Consider the following 20,400-nt stretch of genomic DNA (forward strand, 5'->3'; position numbering starts at 1 on the left):
CTCCTGCCGAATCCTCTAGCTTAGTGATTGGCCCTGTCACTCATGTGCAAGCAAAGCAGAAACCAGGTTGTCCTCTTAGAGTGCCTCTCTTCCTACCCCGACTCTACCAGGTCATGATGGGGCTGCAGTAGAAGGTGGAATTAGACTGGACGGCCTCCAGTTCTGCCATTCTACAGAGGTCCTTCAAAGAGATCTTGGGAAAATGGAATTAAAAGCTAAATTTATTTTGGTGCAAAAATAATTTGAGATCTCCATACTATGGTTTTTCCATAGAATGTATCTTTCCATGAGCTTTGTAAAAATCCTTTCCTCTGTGTATAGATTTCAAAATATTTTGCACCAAAATAAACAGCTTTTAATTCAATTTTTTTCCATGAACTTTTTGAAGTGCCTTCATGCTATGCTGTTAATAACCAAAGCCTGGCTTATGTAAGATAATGGAACATTTTTAGATGGAAAGTGGCACCTTAGTCGATAGTTAGCATTTCAGGCGCTGGAATGAGACTGCCCATTCACAGCCCAGGGGTGCTGTTTACTAGCTGTGTGATGGACTCATCCTTTCTCTGTCTCAGGAGTAAAGGTGATGGTGCATAGAAAATACTTATCACAGTGCATGGGTATAATAAGCACTTCATATGTAGCTAAGTGGCTGTGTATTTTATTTAAGTAGATGCTTTCTTTTGGTTTCTGTATGACTTCTAAATCTAAAAGACCTGAGTTTGGTAATCATTCACCTTTGTTAGGAATTTTTTGGTGATGCATTTTATCTTTTATTGATAAGGAAACTCTGTTCCCTGCTTGAAAAGAAGGCATTTGAGCGGGCATTTAGCATTGCACACTGGAGTTCAGTCCCAGCTCTGGCTCCAAACTCTTGCTTCCTGCTGACATAGACCCTGGGAGGCAGCAATGATGACAATGGCATTTAGCATTGCACACTGAGTTCAGTCCCAGCTCTGGCTCCAAACTCTTGCTTCCTGCTGACATAGACCCTGGGAGGCAGCAATGATGACTCAAGTAATTGGGTTCCAGCTACTCATGCAGGAGACCCGGATTGAGTTACTGGCTTCCAACTTCAGTCTGGCCTGGTACAGTCCCAGCTGTTCCAGGCATTTGAGGGGTGAACCAGTAGGTGGTAGTGCTTGCTCTCTCTCTCTCTCTCCGCCTCCCAAATAAATTTTAAAAAAAGAAAAATATGGAGAAAGTAGGCTTTTGATATGTAGACAAAGAATTTGAAATCATTTATATCACTTTGAGGGAAAAGTTAGTAAGTATCTACATGCACAATAGAAACACAAACTGTCCTAATTATTTTCCTTTCTCACTTTGACTGTTGGCAGCATTCTCATGTAAGTAGTAACATTTGGTGGCTTCTAGGGTTTGCTGTACCAAAAACAAGAATCGGAACACGGCATGGGTCAACACAGTTCCCGAAAGACCATACTCTCTGATTATGTTCTTGGCTGCCTCCCAGCAAGGACAGGGCAGAACAAAGAGCAGGCCCTGACCATGTGTAAAGGTTAATAGCTGTGGACAGCTTGGAGAGAATGGCGGAATCACCAAAGTGCCAGTGTGGCTGGCCATAGAGTATGGTATCTAACAGCATTAAGTCTGGAGGGGGGCTGCCTGGGTTACTGGCCATCTCTAGCTGTGTGACCTTGAGTTGTTAATTAAGCTCTCTGATTTAGTTTCATTATTTCTGAAAATGGGGATATAAAAGGTTCTATTTCACCGTATTGATAGAAGGATTAACTGAGTTAGTATATGTAAAGCACTTAGCACAGTGTCTGCTACAATATGTGTTTGACATTACATTGATGGTGGTAGTGGTTGGCACTGCCTAGAAGTATCTAAGGAGGTTCATGTGGCAACTAAATGAAATAACATTTCGTTTCACGCCAGCTCTCTGATTGCTATGCTCAGAGTTGCCAACTTCAAGTTATAACTTCATTGCACTTTAACCTAAGTAAAGGATTTGAACTAACTGGTTTCCAAATACCCCTTCTAACTGAATTTATGAATCTTGGTTTACTGGTCAGATACATTTTTTTCTTATCTGTGTCTAGTTTCTTCTCTTTTTTATCCATTTTAATACGCTTGTCACCCTAAGTGTTTTAATGTTAAGTTTGTATGAGGGCTGGAGTTGTGGTACAGTGAGCTAAGCTGCTGCCAGCAATGGCAACATCACATGTGATCACTGGTTTGAGTCTTGGCTGCTCTGCTCCCCATCCAGCTGCCTGCGAATGTGCCTGGCAAGACGTCAGGTGATGATCCAAGTGCTTGGGCCCCTGCGACTCATTTGGGAGACCCAAATGGAGCTCCAGCCTCTTGGCTTCGGCTTGGTCCAGCCCTGGCCTTTGTGGCCATCTGGCGAGTTAACCAGCAGATGGAAGATCTCTCTCACCCTATCACTCTGTCTTTCAGATAAAAATGAATAATTTTTTTATGTTAAGCTCATATATTTTTCAGACCACATGTCTGAATTTAGAATAACAACTAGACCCAGACACACAGTTATTACATACATATTTTTAAACTTCAGTATTATGTAAATTTTTAAACACAAGCTAAAGAAGAAATTATATAATGAATCTCCCATCACCAAGTTCTAAAATTGTCAACTATTGGCCAATCTTTTTTGTACACTAATTTCTCTTCCAAAATATTTTCTTAAAGCTTAGTCTTTAGGCACAGGGCTTGAACATTTTAATTTTCTAATTTTATTTATTTGAAAGTCGGAGAGACAGACAGACACACAGAGATCAATCTTCCACTTGCTGGTTCACTCCCCAACTGCCCGTAGCAATTAAAAGTAGGCTAGGCTGATGTCAGGAGCTAGGAACTCAGCCCTCATCTCCCAGGTGGGTAACAGGGACCCAACTATTTCCCAAGGTGCACATTAACAGAAAACTGAAGTCAGGAGATGGAGCCAGGACTTGCAGGCACTTAAAATTGGGAGCATCCCAAATGACCTCTGTTAAGTGTGAAATGCCCATCCTCCCCAATTATTTTAAAGTACATACCCAGTGCTATATTATTTCAGTCATAAGCATTTTAGTGCTTTAGCTATAAGAGAGTAACTTTTTTCAAAAACATAATCACATTATCATTATTACATGTAGGAACCAAAAACACTTTTACTTGTAATTGAATCAGCCTTAAAAAGAAAAGCAAGCTTGTTAGCCAGGCTTAGGAGGGAAAGTTTAGGTAGCATCATTCTCTCACCAAAATATCCATGTGTAAGTGAAAGAAAAAAGATAGGCTTGAGTATTAAGTAACCCTCTGAAAGGGGAGAATTACTCTCCTGAGTAATTTACTAAGGATCTCAATTCTGAGAAGTATGCCCCAAACACCAATTAAATGTGCCAAAAGCAATTTATTCATGCTTCCAGAGAAAGATAAAAGTGGAATGTTTGTTTGGGGTTGTGGTTTTCCATGTATGTAGCTAGGCCCTTTGCTAATTAATTATTAAGGAACTCCTGATTTCATTTGTGAAGCAACACTCAATTTTACATGCTCTGTGGTTCAGGTGGCTTTATTTAAGACAGTTTTAGGATTTAGGGAAAGAAATATTTTTATGCTCATTTATTTTTAGAAGGCTTTTATTTAATGAATACAATTTCATAGGTACAGCTTTTAGGAATATAGTGGTTCTTCCCCCCATTCCCACCCTCTCACCCCCACTCCTGTCCCACTTCCTACTCCCTCTCCCATCCCATTCTTCATTGAGATTCATTTTTAATTAGCTTTATATACAGAAGATAAACTCTATACTAAGTAAGGATTTTAACAGTTTGCACCCACACAGACACACACCAGGTATAAAGTACAGATTGAGAGCAAGTTTTACAGTTATTTCTCATAGTACAATTCATTAAGGACAGAGATTGTCCTACATGGGGAGTAAGTGTACAGTAACTCCTGTTGTTGATTACAGTTGTCACTGGTTGTTTTCTTTTTTTTTTTTTTTTTTTGACAGGCAGAGTAGACAGTGAGAGAGAGAGACAGAGAGAAAGGTCTTCCTTTTGCCGTTGGTTCACCCTCCAATGGCTGCCGCGGCCGGTGCGCTGAGGCCAGCACACCACGCTGATCCGATGGCAGGAGCCAGGTACTTACCCTGGTTTCCCATGGGGTTGCAGGGCCCAAGGACTTGGGCCATCCTCCACTGCACTCCCTGGCCACAGCAGAGAGCTGGCCTGGAAGAGGGGCAACCGGGACAGAATCCAGTGCCCTGACCGGGACTAGAAACGGTGTGCCGGCACCGCAAGGCAGACGATTAGCCTAGTGAGCCGCGGCGCCGGCCGTCACTGTTATTTTTGACATCATTGACCATCAGAGGCTCTTGACATGAGCTGCCAAGGCTATGGAAGGCTTTTGAGTCTACACACGCCATCATTATTTAGACAGGGCCATATGCAAAGTGGAAGTTCTTTCCTCCCTTTATAGAAAAGTACATCCTTCCTTGATGGCCCCTTGTTTCCAACGGGGTGTCACTCACAGAGATCCTTCATGCAGAACATTTTTTATCACTATGTCTTGGCTTTCCATGCCTGAAATGCTCTCATGGGCTTTGCAGCCAGATCTGTTTGCCAAGGGGGCTGATTCTGAGATCAGAGTGCTGTTTAGGGAGTTTGTCATTCTGTGAGTCTTTATGCTCATTTATAATAAATGTATTAGAACATGTAATTATTACTCCAGTTGTGTAATGCATAAAATTAGGAGAAAATTAGACTGTTATCTTCTTTTTTTAAAAAACAATTTTATTTTTATTTCAAAGTCAGAACAACAGAGAGAGAACATGAGGAAGAGATCTTCCATTCATGAACTCCCCAAATGCCCACGGCAGCCAGGAGACCTGAGTCTTCCATGTGAGTGTCCTGGACCCAAGAACTTCAGCCATTGCGTTCTCTCTTCCAGGGTTCCCATCAGCAGGAAGCTGGATCTGATGCAGACCTAGGACCTGAACCAGGCATTCCGATAGGGGATGTGGGTATCCCAAATATTGGTTTAACTGCCGTACCACAATACCCACCCCTAGAATATTATCTTCTATTCCTTATTTTTAAAATCTTTTGTTTACTTATTTATATGTTTATTTGAGAGGCAAAGAGACAGCACCTACCTGTGGGTTCACCCCCCAAAAGCCTATGATGTCCAGATCCAGGAGCTAAGAACTCAATCAAGGTTTTCCCTGTGAATGGCAAGAATTCCACTACTTGTGCCATCACCACTGCCTCCGGAGATCTGTACTTCCAGGCACTTGGAATGAGAAGTTGGAGCTGGGAATCAAAGCCAGACTTGCTGATATTGGACAGATGTGGGCATCTTAACCTCGGCCAAACATCCACTCTTTTATTTTTTAGAATCTGAGATTTTTCTGTCTCATTCTTTGTAACTTTGAAATATGCACCTTTTCTAAAAGTTCTATTTGTCAAGGGAGAAATCATTGTCATGTTTGTAATACTTCTAGTCTCATACAGGTTTTGTTTTGTTTTGTTTTGTTTTGTTTTGTTTTGACAGGCAGAGTGGACAGTGAGAGGGAGAGACAGAGAGAAAGGTCTTCCTTTGCCGTTGGTTCACCCTCCAATGACCACTGCGGCCGGTGCACCGCGCTGATCCGAAGCCAGGAGCCAGGTGCTTCTCCTGGTCTCCCATGTGGGTGCAGGGCCCAAGCACTTGGGCCATCCTCCACTGCCTTCCCAGGCCATAGCAGAGAGCTGGCCTGGAAGAGGGGCGACCGGGACAGAATCCGGCGCCCTGACCGGAACTAGAACCCGGGGTGCCGGCGCCGCAGGCAGAGGATTAGCCTATTGAGTCGTGGCGCCGGCCTCATACAGTCTTAGGCAGTTTGCTTCTAACCCTTTAAATTTTATTCATATTTCCTGGAAAAGACAATTTTGGCGTCCCTTTTCAGTTATTTACACTAAAATTTGGGAACAAGCGGGGAGTGTTGCAGCCTGCTGCTGATTGTGATGCCAGAGTGCCTATTCCAGTTTCAGGTGTTCACTTTTATCCAGATTCCTGCTAATGCATCCTGGGAGATGGCATATGATGGCTGTAGTGCTTGGGCCCCTGCTGTCCACATGGGAGACCTGGGTGGGGTTCCAGGCTCCTCACTTCCACTGCCACTGTTGCAGGCATTTGGGGAAAGAACCAGCAGATGGAAAATTTCTCTCTCTCTCACTTTGTCTGTCTCTCTTTTTCTGCCTTTCAAGTACTTGAAAATAAATAAATAGGAGGCTGGTGCTGTGGTGTAGCCAGTAAAGCTGCTGCCTGCAGTGCCAGCATCCCGTATGGGCACCGGTTTGAATTCCAGCTGCCCCACTTCCGATCCAGTTCCCTGCTAATGAGCCTGGAAAGGCAGTAAAAGATGGCCCAAGTCCTTGGGCTCCTGCATCTGTGTTGAAGACTGGAAGAAATGGCAGGTGCTGTGGCTCACTTGGCTAATCCTCTGCCTGCCGCACTGGCACCCCGGGTTCTAATCCCAGTTGGGGCGCTGGGTACTAGTCCCAGTTGCTCCTCTTCCAGTCCAGCTCTCCGCTGTGGCCCAGGTCCTTGGGCCCTGCACCCACATGGGAGACCAGGAGGAAGCACCTGGCTCCTGGCTTCGGATCGGCACAGGGCCGGCATAGCAGCCATTAGGGGAGTGAACCAATGGAAGGAAGACCTTTCTCTCTGTCTCTCTCTCTGTCTCTCTATCTCTCTCACTGTTTAACTCTGCCTGGCAAAAAAAAAAAAAAAGGAAGAAATTCCAGGCTCCCGGTTTCAGATGGGCCCAGCCATTTGGGGAGTGAACCAGTGGATGGAAGACTCACTCTCTCTCTACCTCTGTAAATCCACCTTTCAAATAAATAAATAAATCTTTAAAAAAAAAATAGAAAATAAGCATAAAAACCCATAAAATTTTGGAAAGAACTTTTCCATTATATTACCAAAATCTTAAATAAAATTACCATTTTTCTTTTTTAAAAAACATCATAAACATTTTGAGAAAGAATTGAAAGTAAATTACTGTTCATTCCTAGGAAACCTTGTGTAATTGGTTCTACTTTTAATTAGGTCTTACTGACAAATGAAGTTTTATACATTGAGTGTTACCAGTAGTGGAAGGGAGGGTGGTTGCAGGAACAAGTTTCCTGGGTGCTTTGCCCCAGCTTAGTGTAGAAATAAAAAGCCAGGAAACAGTTTGCAAAGAGGCAGAAACTTCTATTTGACAAAAATGCACCTGGTCGGAGAAGAGACCAAGCAGAGTGCCCGAAGCAAACGCTTCTTTGAGGAAACGTCCTAGGTTTTTAAGGCCTTACTATCTGTTTTACTGGGGGTGCCCATTGGAGGGGGTTTCACATACATATGTTGATTGGCTTGGGGCTCATGGAGATGGGGGAGGTGGCAGAGGAGGATGAGGTCCCCTAGAGACAGCCTGACTCTCCCCAGGGGCTCAGCCCGCTCTCTGCTAGCTCTGGCTGGAAGATTGCAACTAACTTGAAGGCATGATTTAAAATTGGCAGGTCACAAATGCGTCACAAGACGCTGTTAGTGGAGGAGGTGCCAGCAGGTCTGGAGACTGGCTCTCCAGCCACATCTGACAGCCTGCTTGTGACCGACATTCTACCTGTGTCTGAGGGGCCCACAGACCCCCAGCCCTACTGGCCGGCCCGTTGAGGTTGTATGAGGCACCATTTCTAAAATAGATAGTGCATTTTCATTATATAAAACCAAGATTGAACCATTAAAGTTGTAGTTGTCATTCTAGTAATCAAATTTAAATGCTACTTTGTTCAGTACAAAAGAGACTGCACAATAAAAAACTGATACTGCTTTTGACTTGATCAGACACACTAGAGTCTCTTCAGAATAAAGGCCTGGATGTCTCTGTATTTTTGGCTAACTCCTCCCTGTATTCAAAATATTTGTAGCTGACTTCAGAGCATGCACACATCTTTTTGTGAATTTGATGTTTACAGGAAGTGTACTATGTTACTTTGACAAGAGAACTTTGAAAGTTTGATGTTTTCAAACACTGCTAAACAATTCCTGCCCAATCTAAAATATTACTTTCCTATACCAGTAGGTGGAAGCAGGAGCAGCTGAATTGTAGAACTTTGCTTTCCAAGCGTACTGGCCTGTTCTGTAGATTGTCTATGACTCCAAGTGTCTTTATGATACATTCCTCACTTAATTAATTTTCTTCAATGATGCTAGCATTTTTTAGCACCTTCGTTTGATTGCCTTGTCACTTATTTACTTGATGTCTTAGAACTTAGTAGTTATTTGAGGACAAATTTAGATTTTTTTCATCACTTCTCTATACTGTTGATTCAACAGCTATAACGCATATGCCATTTGCAGAACCCATTCTTCCTGTTTGCCAAGAAATATAAAAATTACTAAGATGTGGTCCTTGTTCCCAAAGAGCTTATATTCTGGTAGAATTAGAAGGAAAATGTCATCCTCATTCCTCCCTTGACCTGAAGGGGCAGATTAGGCAGCCTTGCTATGATATTTATATCTCCAACCAAGCTGTGGCAGACTTAGGCTTAGTATTCACACAGATTTTAATTAATTCAACAAATATTTATTGAATACCAGGTACTATATAGGGTACTATATAGTACAATATATATTGAATACCAGGTACTATATATAATTTATAAATGTATGCTTTTTTCTCATAGATCAAAAAGACCAAAACAGTCTTCAAAAAATGCTTTTTTTAATTTTAATTTTTTATTTTTAATTAATTTATTTAACAGAGTTAGTGAGAGAGAGAGACAGAGAAAGGTCTTCCTTCTGTTGGTTCACCCTCCAATGGCTGCTACAGCCTTCGCACTGCGCCGATCTGAAGCCAGAAGCCAGGTGCTTCCTCCTGGTCTCCCATGTGGGTGCGGGGCCCAAGTACTTGGGCCATCCTCCACTGCCTTCCCCGGCCACAGCAGAGAGCTGGCCTGGAAGAGGAGCAACCGGAACAGAATCCGGTGCCCATATGGGATGCCGGTGCCTCAGGTGGAGGATTAACCAAGTGAGCCACGGCACTGGCCCCTTTCTTTTAAATTTTCAATATATATTGTATAGAAAAAGTAAACAAGTGACATATAGATCCTGAAACATCAGACATAAGGAACTTTCAGTTAGAAGTAGCTGAGGTGAGTAATATTCCCTGGAATGTATTTAGAAGACCTTCCACAAATTCTGGTTGAAATAAAATTAAAGTATTATACTTGAGACTAATTCTTTTGTTTGTTAATAGCTAATAATAATACTAAAATAAGTTTACACAAAAGGCATAAGAGGAGAACAAGGCTCTAAGGTTATATATGTATGTGTAGAGTAAGAGAGATGAACCTCATAATTATGGGAAAAAAAGACTTCAGAATTACGTGCAAGATTTAGCAGCCACTACTATTCAGAACTATCCTTAGCCCCAGGCTGTCCATCATCTTAATTCATTGTGCATCAGAAATGTCCAGCTCAATTAAGTGATTGTGTCCCACCATCATCTTTATAATGAAAGTCCTGAGAAGATACCCAGCCAGGCGCTAGCCTGTTTTAGCCCTACCTGCATTTCTGCACACCTCCTTAAACCCGTGTTCCTACCGTATGTCACGTGGCTGTCGAGAAAGACTCAGCGAGGCTGAAACTCACGTCCTCACCGAAGTCTTTCCTAGGTTCCCCAAGGCAGAGATACCTGCTTGTCCGCTGTGCTCCCGACCCCTTTATTCTTACAGAATTTGCTGGTGCTCTAGTCCATCTCTTCCTGCCCTGCTTCCTCCTAAGTCTGAAAGGTCCATCTTTGCAGCTTTAGTAAATATCTGCTGAAGGAGTGAGTGCGTTAACATTGATTCCAGGGGATCCCTTTATACCGAGCCTTTTTTATTTTTGTAATACAATCTGTATTTTGGCATAATTCCAGTTGATGGGTAACAAGTCAATACTTCTTATCTGAGAAATCACAAAGGAATGAAGAATCAGCATTCATTGCATGGAAAGTGTTCTTAGAATGCCTCAGCTGAACCGTATCAATAAAATATATATAGATTATTTGTTTGCCTGAGTACTCTAAGAGTTTGCTACTTCCCAGCAGTATATTTTCTCAAGTGGTTTATTGATTACCTAAGAGCTGTTAATTAAAAGCTCTGGGAAAGAATGAGATCTGGGTACAAGTCCCAGTTTGAGTTGCTTTGCTCTTTGGAAATGGATGACTAAAAGCCACCCAGGCCGCCCTGGCCAGTTTTTCAGAACTGGATAAAAGCTAAAGAGGGTCACTCCTCCACAGCCCTTGCAGCAATCCCTGGGGCCGGTATAGATAAGGAGTGCTTTAGCTAACCCTGTTCTCTCCCCATTAAGAGCTGTGTGGCAGATCAGGGAGGTACTGTTGGTGAGAAACTTGGTGTTTACCTTTTCCGGGATGTAGTTGCCACATCTGGGTAGCACAGCAAAGAGCCTAGGCTCTGGAGTCAGGCCTCACTTTGTTTTGTTGTTGTTGTTGTTGATTTTATTTTTTTATAAAAATATTTTTTATTTTTTTTCCCAAAGAAACCTTTTATTTTAGGAGTACAAATTTCATAAATACAACTTTAGGAATATAGTGATTCTTTCCACCATAACCACCCTCCCGTCCCCACTCCCACCCCACCTCTTCCTCCCTCTCCCATTCTGTCTCCTTCTCCATTAAGATTCATTTTCATTTAACTTTATACACAGAACACCAACTCTATCCTAAGTAAAGATTTCAACAGTTTGCATGCACGCACACACACACAGAGAACAAGTTTTACAGTTAATTCTCATCGTATGACTCATTGAGGACAGGGGTCATGCATGGGACGTGCACAGTGACTCCTGTTGTTAATTTAACAATTAACACTCATATATGACGTCAGTGATCACCTGAGGCTCTGCCAAGGCTATGGAAGCCTTTTGAATCCACAATCTCCATTAATATTTAGACAAGGCCATAAGCAAAGTGGAAGTTCTCTCCTCCCTTCAGAGAAAAAGTACATACTTCTTTGATAGACCTGCCTTTGAATTCTAGCACCACACTTGCTGTGTAGCCCTCAATTACATTACTTCTCTGTGCCCAGTAAAATTGGATTAATAATACCCACCTCTTGGCCAGTTGGAAAGATTAAATAAGAAAGTGCATGCAAATTCTTGGTTGTAGTGCCTAGCTCATTTGTAGCTTCTTTAAAAATATTGGGGTTGATGATGATACATACCAGTCATATGTGTTGCAAATTTCTAGTTTAGGGGCTTTGGTGGAGACTGGCAAACAAATTGGGAATCCATGATAAAGATCAGACTTTGAACATGTCTTTTTTTTTTTTTTTTTAAGATTTATTTATTTATTTGAAAGAGTTAAAGAGAGCTCTTCCATCTGCTGGTTCACTCCCAATTGGCCACAACAGCTGGAGCCAGGAGATTCGTCCAGATCTCCCACGTAGGTGCAAGGGCACAAGCACCTGGGCCATCCTCCACTGCTTTCCCAAGTGCATTAGCAGAGAGTGGGATCAGAAATGGAGCAGCCGAGTCTTAAGCTGGTGCCCATAGGGGATGCCAGTGTTGCAGGCAGTGGCTTTACCTGCTATGCCACAGCCCTGGCCCTGAACATGTACTTAAGATGTCTGTGGGTCTGGAGCTCCAGCTGGAGATCTGCTATAGATTTAAGGTAAGTGATTATAGGTGGCCGTGGAAACCTTGGAGGGGAAGGTCACTCTTCAGAATGAGTGAGTGCAGGAAGATAAGCCAGCAACTGAGGCGGAGGGAAATGATAAGAAAAGCAGAAGACTGAGAAAAGGAAAAGTGACTTTGCCAAATCACTTTTAGTGGATTAATACAGAAGAATTGGTGATAGACAAGGAAGCAGACACAGAGAAATTTGCAGAGTACACAAGTTAAAGACCATAGGTCAAGGGACTTATCTTTCTTTAAAACAAACGGAAATAATAAGGTGAGAACTACAGGACGAGTTGCACCTTTCCGCTCCTCCCTTTCGTCTCCGGCCCCTCCTGCACCCCGTTTCCTCCCTTTTGCTGAGGCCTTTAGTGTAGAACCAGACTGTTCCAGACGCCTGGCGAAGCAAATGGCAAAGCAGTGAGCAGCACAGGGCAGCTTGTGAGCCAGATGAGAGGGAAGTTTCCAGAGGCTTCAGAGAGCCCCCTGCTCTTGCACCAGCTGCCTTCTAACTGCCCCCCCTACACACACACACACCCGCAGTGACAGATTCCCGCCTCAACCAGATAGCCACTCAGCTCTGAAGATGCCCTTTGCATCTCCTGGGAGACTGTCGCCAACCTCTTTGCTTAAAATCAGCAACCTGTTTCTGTTCTGGTCAGTCCCCATCTCCTTTTTTCATCTCTCCTTTCTGGGGGGTACAAAAGGCCAGAACCCCGAGCTGTTCACACCTAATAGGAACTATCTGTCAAACCGCATGACATTTTCTATAGACTCAGAAACCAAATTAAAATGGCCTCTGTGGACAAGAATCCTTCTTATCCAACTAAAAAATACCAAAAGTAACAATTTTGGAGGCAGATGTTTAGCCTGGCATTTAGGTTGTCTGCATCCCATATTGAAAGCTCCTGGGTTCGCCCAGATCTTGCTCTAAGTTCAGCTTCCTGCTAAAGTAGACCCTAGGAGGCAGTGTTGATGGCTCAAGTAGTTGTATTCCTGCCACCCACATGGGAGACCTGGATTGAGTTCCCAGCTTCATATTGGCCCAGCCGCAGATATTGTGTATCTAAGACTCAAAGAAATAAAGATTGTTTAAAAAATGATTTTGATTAAGGACATGAGACTCTGCTGGTAAAAGATGACTTGCGCTAAGGCACTTACTTCTGGAATATTCTGTTCATAAAACAGTTTGGTCCTAAACCAAAATAAAAAGTCCTTAAGAAGTCTGTTGTTGGAAAAATTAATTACTTAAGTCCCAGATGCTTACATGTATTAGGGGGCTATAAGTTCCCAAAATGGAGGGCTCAGTAACAAGTTCTACTCCTGAATCAGATTCCCCAATAAAACAGTCCATTCAGAAGAAAGTTTTTTTTTTTTAGACTTATTTATTTATTTGAGAGGCAGAGTTACAGACAGAGAAAGGGAGAGACAGAGAGAGAGAGAGAGAGAGAGAGATGTCTTCCACCTGCTGGTTTATTCCCCAAATGGCTGCAATGGTTGGAGCTGGCTAATCTGAAGGCAGGAGCCAGGAGCTCCTTTGGGTCTCCCATGCAGGTGCAGGGGCCAAGCACTTGGGCCATCTTCCACTGCTTTTCTGGGCCATCAGCAGGGAGCTGAATTGGAAGTGGAGTAGTTGGGACTTGAACCAGCACCCAAATGGGATGCTGGCACCGCAGACAGAGGCTTGCTCTACTGTACCACAGTGCCAGCCCCAAGAAGACAAGGTTTTAGCAACATTCAGGATGCGTATCTAACATATACCACTATATGGATAAATGACTACACCATCTTTACTCATTGCAGTTCAGTGTTGTATGTAATGTTCCATGGAAGGCAAACCCTCGCAGGTGGGACTACTTGTGTACTGGATGACTAATAGAATTTTTTGCGTAAACTTGTTCAAGTATACATGGCCTGCAAACTATGTTAGCTTCAGGGTCTACATATATCTGTAAGACCCAGTCTCTGCTTAAGGTTTGTTGGAGACAAAGACAAGTAAATCAGTGAATATTATTCAGCATGACGAATGCCTTAGTCAGTGTTTGTGAACGATCACCATGGGAGCACAGAGGAAAAATGCCTAAACCAATCTGAGGTAGTCAAAAAAGACTTCCAGGAGAAAGGGAAGTTTATGAGCCAAGATCTGAAAGGTAAGAGTTGCAGGATATTCCTCAGATGAGAGAGAGGAATGGTGTTTGAGGCTGAGGGGAAAACACTGCAAAGGCCTGAAGAGAGCTAACAGTTTGAAAGTAGCTCATTATGTCTGGAGTATGCATTTGAGGTCAAAAGGATGATGTTGAAGAAGGATATTTGGTGTAGCAGTCACGATGCTGCTTTGGACACTGCATCTCATATAAGGAATGCGTGGCTTTAAGTCCCAGCTCTGTTCCCAATTTCAGCTTCCTGCTCACACCCTGAGGCTGCAGGTGGTGGTTCAAGTACTTCGGTCCCTGCTACCCACGTGGGAGATCCAAACTGATACTCAGGCAGCATGGTCGTTAGGCGCAGACCCAGAAAGGCTTTGGATGCTAAACTAAGGAGTTGGAACTTGATCCTGAAGTCACTGGAGGAATCGTGTCACTGAAGGCAGTGCTATGATCACATTTAACCTGGAGAGTAGACTGGGAAGTTGTCCAGACAGAGTCTCCGGGGCTGCTTAGACAACTCTGTATGTACGGATGATCTTCAGTGATATAAAGAACAAAAGACAGATTTGGTTCTAAGGGTGACCAGGAAGATGGTCAGCATAATTGTAGACCTACTGGATTTGAAGTGACCAGTGATACCCAAGTAGAGCACCCAGTAGGCAGTGGGTGTAGGAAATCTGCTGGATGGGCACATGTGGAAGATTCCGGCGACAGGTCACAGTGGAATAGGGAAAGAAGCACAATGAGAAGGGCATAAAACTGAAGCCTGGGGAACACTAAGGGATCTCAAGAGTCTAAAAAATCCCCCCTCAAAAAATAAAAAAATACCCAAAGATGGACATTGTGAAGGGCCAGCCGGAGATGTAGAATGAAAGAGGAATCATTGTTACAGAAGCCACAGGGTTGGGGGGATTTCCCAAAGGGAGGAAGTGAAAAAAGCAAGGAGTGGAAACTCTCATATATCACAAAAGGTCAAAACAGGTTTACTTTTACAAACATGGCAAAAACAGAACAATGTCAGTTGGGTTTACTAGAGATCATTGCGGACCTTGGTGGGAGTAGTTTTTGTGTTTTGTGGGGTCAAGACCTAGACTGAAGTAGATTGAGGAGTGAGTAAAAGATGAGGAAATGAAAATGACAGGGCTGGCCAGATCACTCTGAAAAATCTTGGGGTTGAAGTAGAGGGGAGAAATAGAGAATGATGTCTCAACCTTCATTTGCAAAGAATTGCACATAACTCCTACAGAGAAAGACATGATCACGGTGTTGCCTGCTTTTGATGTTTTTAGCTCTCAGTTGCAAAATGTCAGTGAAAAATCCTTACCAGATTCTCCACAGTGTAAGTGCAGTTAATAGAATGACTACAGGTGCTGTTTTCCAGGAGATATTGAAGGGAGAGAAGAGATCAATGTACCAGCATCCGAAACATTGGATGACCTTGAAATCATAATAGAGATGGAGAGGTGGGATACTCAGCAAAACAAAGAAGGAAAGCGGAGAAAATGCAGACAGAAAATACTCAGTAGATGGGGCCAGCCTTTGGTGCAGTGGTTCAGACACCATTCTGGGGCACCTGCATCCCATTTCAGAGGATCTAAATGCAAGTTCTGGCTCTGGTTGTCTGATTCCAGCTTCATTGTTGAGAGGAAGAGATGGTGGCTGAAGTGCTTGGGTCTCTGCCACCCATGTGGGAGACCTGGATCGTGCTCCTGGCTCCTGGCTCCGGTCTGGCCCAGTCCTGGCTGTTGGAAGCATTTGGGGGAGTGAACCCGCAGATGAAGTGCTCGCTTGCGCACGCTCGCTCTCTCTCTCTCACTCTCTCTCTCTCTCTCTCTCTGTGTGTGTGTCTTTCCTTCTCTGTGTATTTGAAATAAATAAAAACAAAGAAATAAAAAAAATTAAAAGAAAAATTTTAAAAGGCAAATACTTAGTAGATCAAAATGTTTTATTTGGAAATATAAGGAATCAGGGCTGGCACTATGGCTTAGTGGGTAAAGCTGCTGCCTGCGATGCTGATATCCCATATGGGCGCTGGTTCGAGTTCTGGCTGCTCCACTTCTGATCCAGCCCTCTGTTGTGTCCTGGGAAAGTAGTGGAAGTTGGGCCCCTACAACCACTTGGGAGACCTAGAAGAAACTCGTGGCTTCTGGCTTCAGATCAGTGCAGCTCTGGCCTTTGCAGCCATCTGGGGAGTGAACTAGTGGATGGAAGACCTCTCTCTCTCTGTGCCTCTGCCTCTCTATAACTCTGCCTTTCATGTAAATAAATAAATCTTAAAAATATATATGTAAGGAATCTTCCTGTCTCCATTCCCCTTCCTTGGAAACAAGAATTATAAATCCTGAAACCAATTTAGATAAAATCCCAGAAATTGGCAAATAAGAGATATTAAGGTAAAAATTTTAACATGTTCTGTTGAGCCATGACATCACTTCTGGCATTTGTTCCTTTCTTTTTAGCCCTTTTGTGTTGAGGGGATAATACTATATTTAAGGAAAGGGTAGCTTTTCAGTAATTGCAGTGTGAACTCTACAAGGGTGCATCTATTTAGCCAGGTGGAGATGCTGACATCTTCATTGATTTCATAGAGTTCAAATCAGGTATGCTGTAACCAAACACTCAACCTTTTGGTAAATATAATTGAAAGTGGTAGAAGTCATCTTGCCAGTGAAATGCTTCAAGTGATAAACTGCTTTACAGTAATGACAGTGTGTCTGCAGTCATTGGAAGCAGCCGGGTATGCAGGCATAGAAGTCCTGTTTTGCAGCGTTGGTCTTCGGTTACTGTTCATCTAACCGGGAACCCTGGGGCCAGCCTCTTCACCTGCACTGGACTGCCCTGGAAACAGTCAGCTGTGGGCAGCAGTCACAGAGTCTTTCTTAGAGGCCTCTGTTCTGTGTATCCGTGAAGGGTTGCTTACTTTGGATGTTTTCAGCTAACTCCACACTCTGCTGTTCACACCCCTGTTATTCTGAGCCAACTCCAAGTATGTCAGGCCCTCTAGCCATTCATAATTTCTTGTGCTCTGACCTCCATGCTGTTTTTTTTTTTTTTTCTGTGCTTATTTCTTTAGTAGTTTTTATTTCTTTATGAGTTAGGATCCTATATGAAGCAAAACAATGTCAAACCACATTCAAACTGATAGATTCATACAATAGAGGCAACTTACTGACTGATATAGCTGGAAAGTCCAGCTTTGGGTCAGGCTTCGGGGTTAACTGATCTCAGGGCTCAATGATGTCATTAAATATTTGATTTCCTTCCTTTATTTTGTCATTCACAGTACTTATTTAATCATGAATGAGATTCCACTCTGTCTCAAGGATGGCTGCCAGCTGCAATCAGAACACAGTTCCAGTTAGTGGGAATGAGACCACTTTCCCTCACAGCATTTCCAGTGAGAGGGAGGAAAATGTATTTGATTAGATGGGGAAGAGGTGAATGGCCAGACAGCCTGTGGGTAACTGACCATTGACTACACTCTAGATTTCTGTTATTTCTGGGAATTTTTCCCGTGCTAAATAAAAACTCCACTTTTTCATACCCTGCCCTAGGTCTGGTCTTGTCTTCCTGAGCATACTAAAATCCACACAACCATGAAAATATTTCTTCTGTGTCCCTTTTCTTCCATGCCATACCCAAATATAAGGAGGAAAGATCAGCTTCTTCCTTGTCCTGCTGATACCACCTCTACCTGCAGTGATGCTCCCAAATATGTCTCCACCATTATGTGAAACACCTTTAGGTTTACAGTGTGGTTTTGCCATTCTTCATCCTGCTCACTGTGTCATCTCCCCACTACCTGGTTGGTTCCCTCCGTTCGTCAAAGACTCTGATTCCTGGTTCAGCCTTCCTTCCTACTCCCAGGCACTAAACATCAAGCTGCTGACTCCTGTGCTCACATAGACAATTTATCCAAACTAGATTCTGAGTTCTTAGTAGTTTTCAACTCATTTGTGTCAACTGTGAACTTGCAGGAGAGTAACTTAAATCTGCTGCATGTGCAGATCCGGTTTTCCCAGCACCATTTGTTGAAGAGACTGTCCTTGCTCCAGGGATTGATTTTAGCTCCTTTGTCAAAGATGAGTTGATTGTAGGTGCCTTGGTTGATTCCTGGTGTTTCTATTCCGCTCCATTAGTCTACCTCTCTGTTTTTGTACCAGTATCAGGCTGTTTTGATTTAACTGCCCTGTATTATGTCTTGAAATCTGGTATTGTGATGCCTCTGGCTTTGTTTTTGTTGATAAGATTGCTTTAGCTATTTGGGGTCTCCAGTGTTTCCATATGAATTTCAGCATCAAATTTTCTATATCTGAGAAGAATGTCCTTGGTATTTTGATTGGTATTGCATTGAATCTGTAAATTGCTTTTGGTAGAATGGCCATTTTGATGATATTGATTCTTTCAACCCATGAACGTGGAAGATTTTTCCATTTTTTTTTATTTCTTTCTTCAATATTTTGTAATTATCCTTGTAGAGATCTTTGGTGTACTTGGCTAAATTTATTCCAAGGTATTTCATATTTTACAGTTATTATGAATGGGATTGATCTTAGAAGTTCTTTCTCAGCTGTGGCATTGTCTGTGTATACAAAGAGAGAATTGCTCCTTTTCCAGTCCAGCTCTCTGCTTATGCACCTGGGAAAGCAGTCAAAGATGGCCCCAAAGTTTGGGTCTCTGCACCAATATGGGAGACCCAGAAGAAGCTCTGGGCTCCTGACCTCAACCTGGCACAGCCTTGGCCATTGTGGCCATTTGGGGAGTGAATCGCGGATGGAAGATATCTCTCTCTCTCTCTCTCTCTCTCTCCCTCTCCTTCTCCTCCTTCTCCTTCTCTTTCTCTCTCTCTCTCTCTCTCTCATTCTCTTTCTCTTTCTCTTTCTCTTTCTCTTTCTCTTTCTCTGTGTTTCTCCCTCTCTCTGTGTAACTCTGCCTTCGAATAAATGTTTTAAAAATTAAATCTTTAAGGGGCCAGCTGTATGGCGTTGCTGGTAAAGCCACCATCTGCAGTACTGGCATCCCATATGGGCTCCATCTCGAGTCCCGGCTGCTCCACTTCCAATCTACCTCTCTCCTATGGCCTGGGAAAGCAGTGAAGGATGACCCAAGTTGCTGCAGTTGATTTCTCAACAATGTTGCAGTGGATTGGTTTCTGAGAGGAGGAGCGTGGTGGGGGCAAGAGGCGTGGATTCACAACACAGACCATGGGAGTCGGGTGAAAGTAGGCTTGAGGCAAGCAGCCCACAGACTTGTTTATTTCAGTTAGTACAACAGCTTATATAGCTAAGACCAGCCAATCCGGTCAAGGGGCGGTCTGTGCCCCAACCAATCACAGCCTGTTGCCAGGCAGTTTCCAAAGCCATCCAATCACAGCCTGTTGCTAGGCAGGCTCTGTTTGCCATGTGGGTTTCAAAGCCATCCAATCACAGCCTGTTGCCAGGCAGGCTCTGTTGCCATGTGGGTTTCAAAGCCAAGCCTGAGTGACGCTCACTTGCCAGCGGCCATCTTGGCATGACCTTCTCATTCCACCACATTTCCCTCTTTTCATTTATTTTTAAGCAACGGGAGGCATGCTTCTTGGCCATACCATTGTTGACCCCATTTCTGTGTGGTCTCCGTACGCAGCTTTGCCTGTCTTAGGTTGTCCCCCAGGGGATCTTACCTGTCATTGACTAACCAGCGCTCAAATTGAGAGACCACAGGATTGCTTGCTCAGATAGGGGGAGGAATGAGGAATAATGGTAATCAGGAATGACTTTGAAACCCACCTGGCAATGGAGCCTGCCTGGCAACAGGCTGTGATTGGATGGCTTTGAATCCCACCTGGCAATGGAGCCTGCCTGGCAACAGGCTGTGATTGGATGGCTTTGGAAACTGCCTGGCAACAGGCTGTGATTGGTTGGGGCACAGACCGCCCCTTGACCGGATTGGCTGGTCTTGGCTATATAAGATGTTGTACCCGACTCCCGGGGTCTATGTGGTGACTCCGCGCCTCTTGCCCCCACCACGCTCCTCCTCTCAGAAACCAATCCACTGCAACATTGTTGAGAAACCAACTGCGACACAAGTTCTTGGTTCCCTGCACCTCTTTGGGAAGAACAGGAAGAAGCTCCTGGCTCCTGGCTTCGCATCAGCGCAGCTCTAGCCATTGCCACCAATTGGGGAGTGAACCAGTGGATGGAAGACCTGTGTCTCTCTCTGTGTCTCTCTGCCTCTCCTTCTCTCTGTGTGTGATTCTGACTTTCAAATAAATAAATAAATCTTCTTTTAAAAAATAAATCTTTAGAAAAAATAAAAAGTGTGTGTTTTAGATGCATAACTAACTGATCACACAACTAGTTGTGCGACTTTGAACAAGCTACTTATCTATTTTTTTTTTTTAGTTTTTTTTTTTTTTAAGATTTTATTTATTTATTTCAGAGGTAGAGTTACAGACAGAGAGAGATAGAGAGAAGGGTCTTACACCCAATGGTTCATTCCCCAAAGGGCCACAACCGGCGGGATCTGGGCCCATCCAAAGCCAGGAGCTTCTTCTGGGTCTCCTGTGCAGGTGCAGGGATCCAGGCACTTGGGCCATCTTCTACTG

General features: G+C 43.5%; 1 protein-coding gene across 4 annotated transcripts in view; it reads left to right on the forward strand.

Annotated features, from left to right (window-relative positions):
- NLN (neurolysin) overlaps nucleotides 1-20,400 on the forward strand; it is a 95,621-nt gene that overhangs the window by 10,025 nt on the left and 65,196 nt on the right. The window contains exon 1 of one of the 4 annotated variants that reach the window (XM_051853706.2): nucleotides 4,795-4,865. The exons of the other annotated variants lie outside the window; for them this stretch is intronic. Within the exon in view, the coding sequence (XP_051709666.2) occupies nucleotides 4,831-4,865 (35 nt within the window). The 5' untranslated portion in view covers nucleotides 4,795-4,830. Of the gene's footprint in view, nucleotides 1-4,794; nucleotides 4,866-20,400 lie in introns of those variants that run through there. 4 annotated transcript variants of the gene reach the window in all.

This window comes from Oryctolagus cuniculus, chromosome 14, assembly GCF_964237555.1.
Source record: "Oryctolagus cuniculus chromosome 14, mOryCun1.1, whole genome shotgun sequence".
Lineage (NCBI taxonomy): Eukaryota > Metazoa > Chordata > Mammalia > Lagomorpha > Leporidae > Oryctolagus > Oryctolagus cuniculus.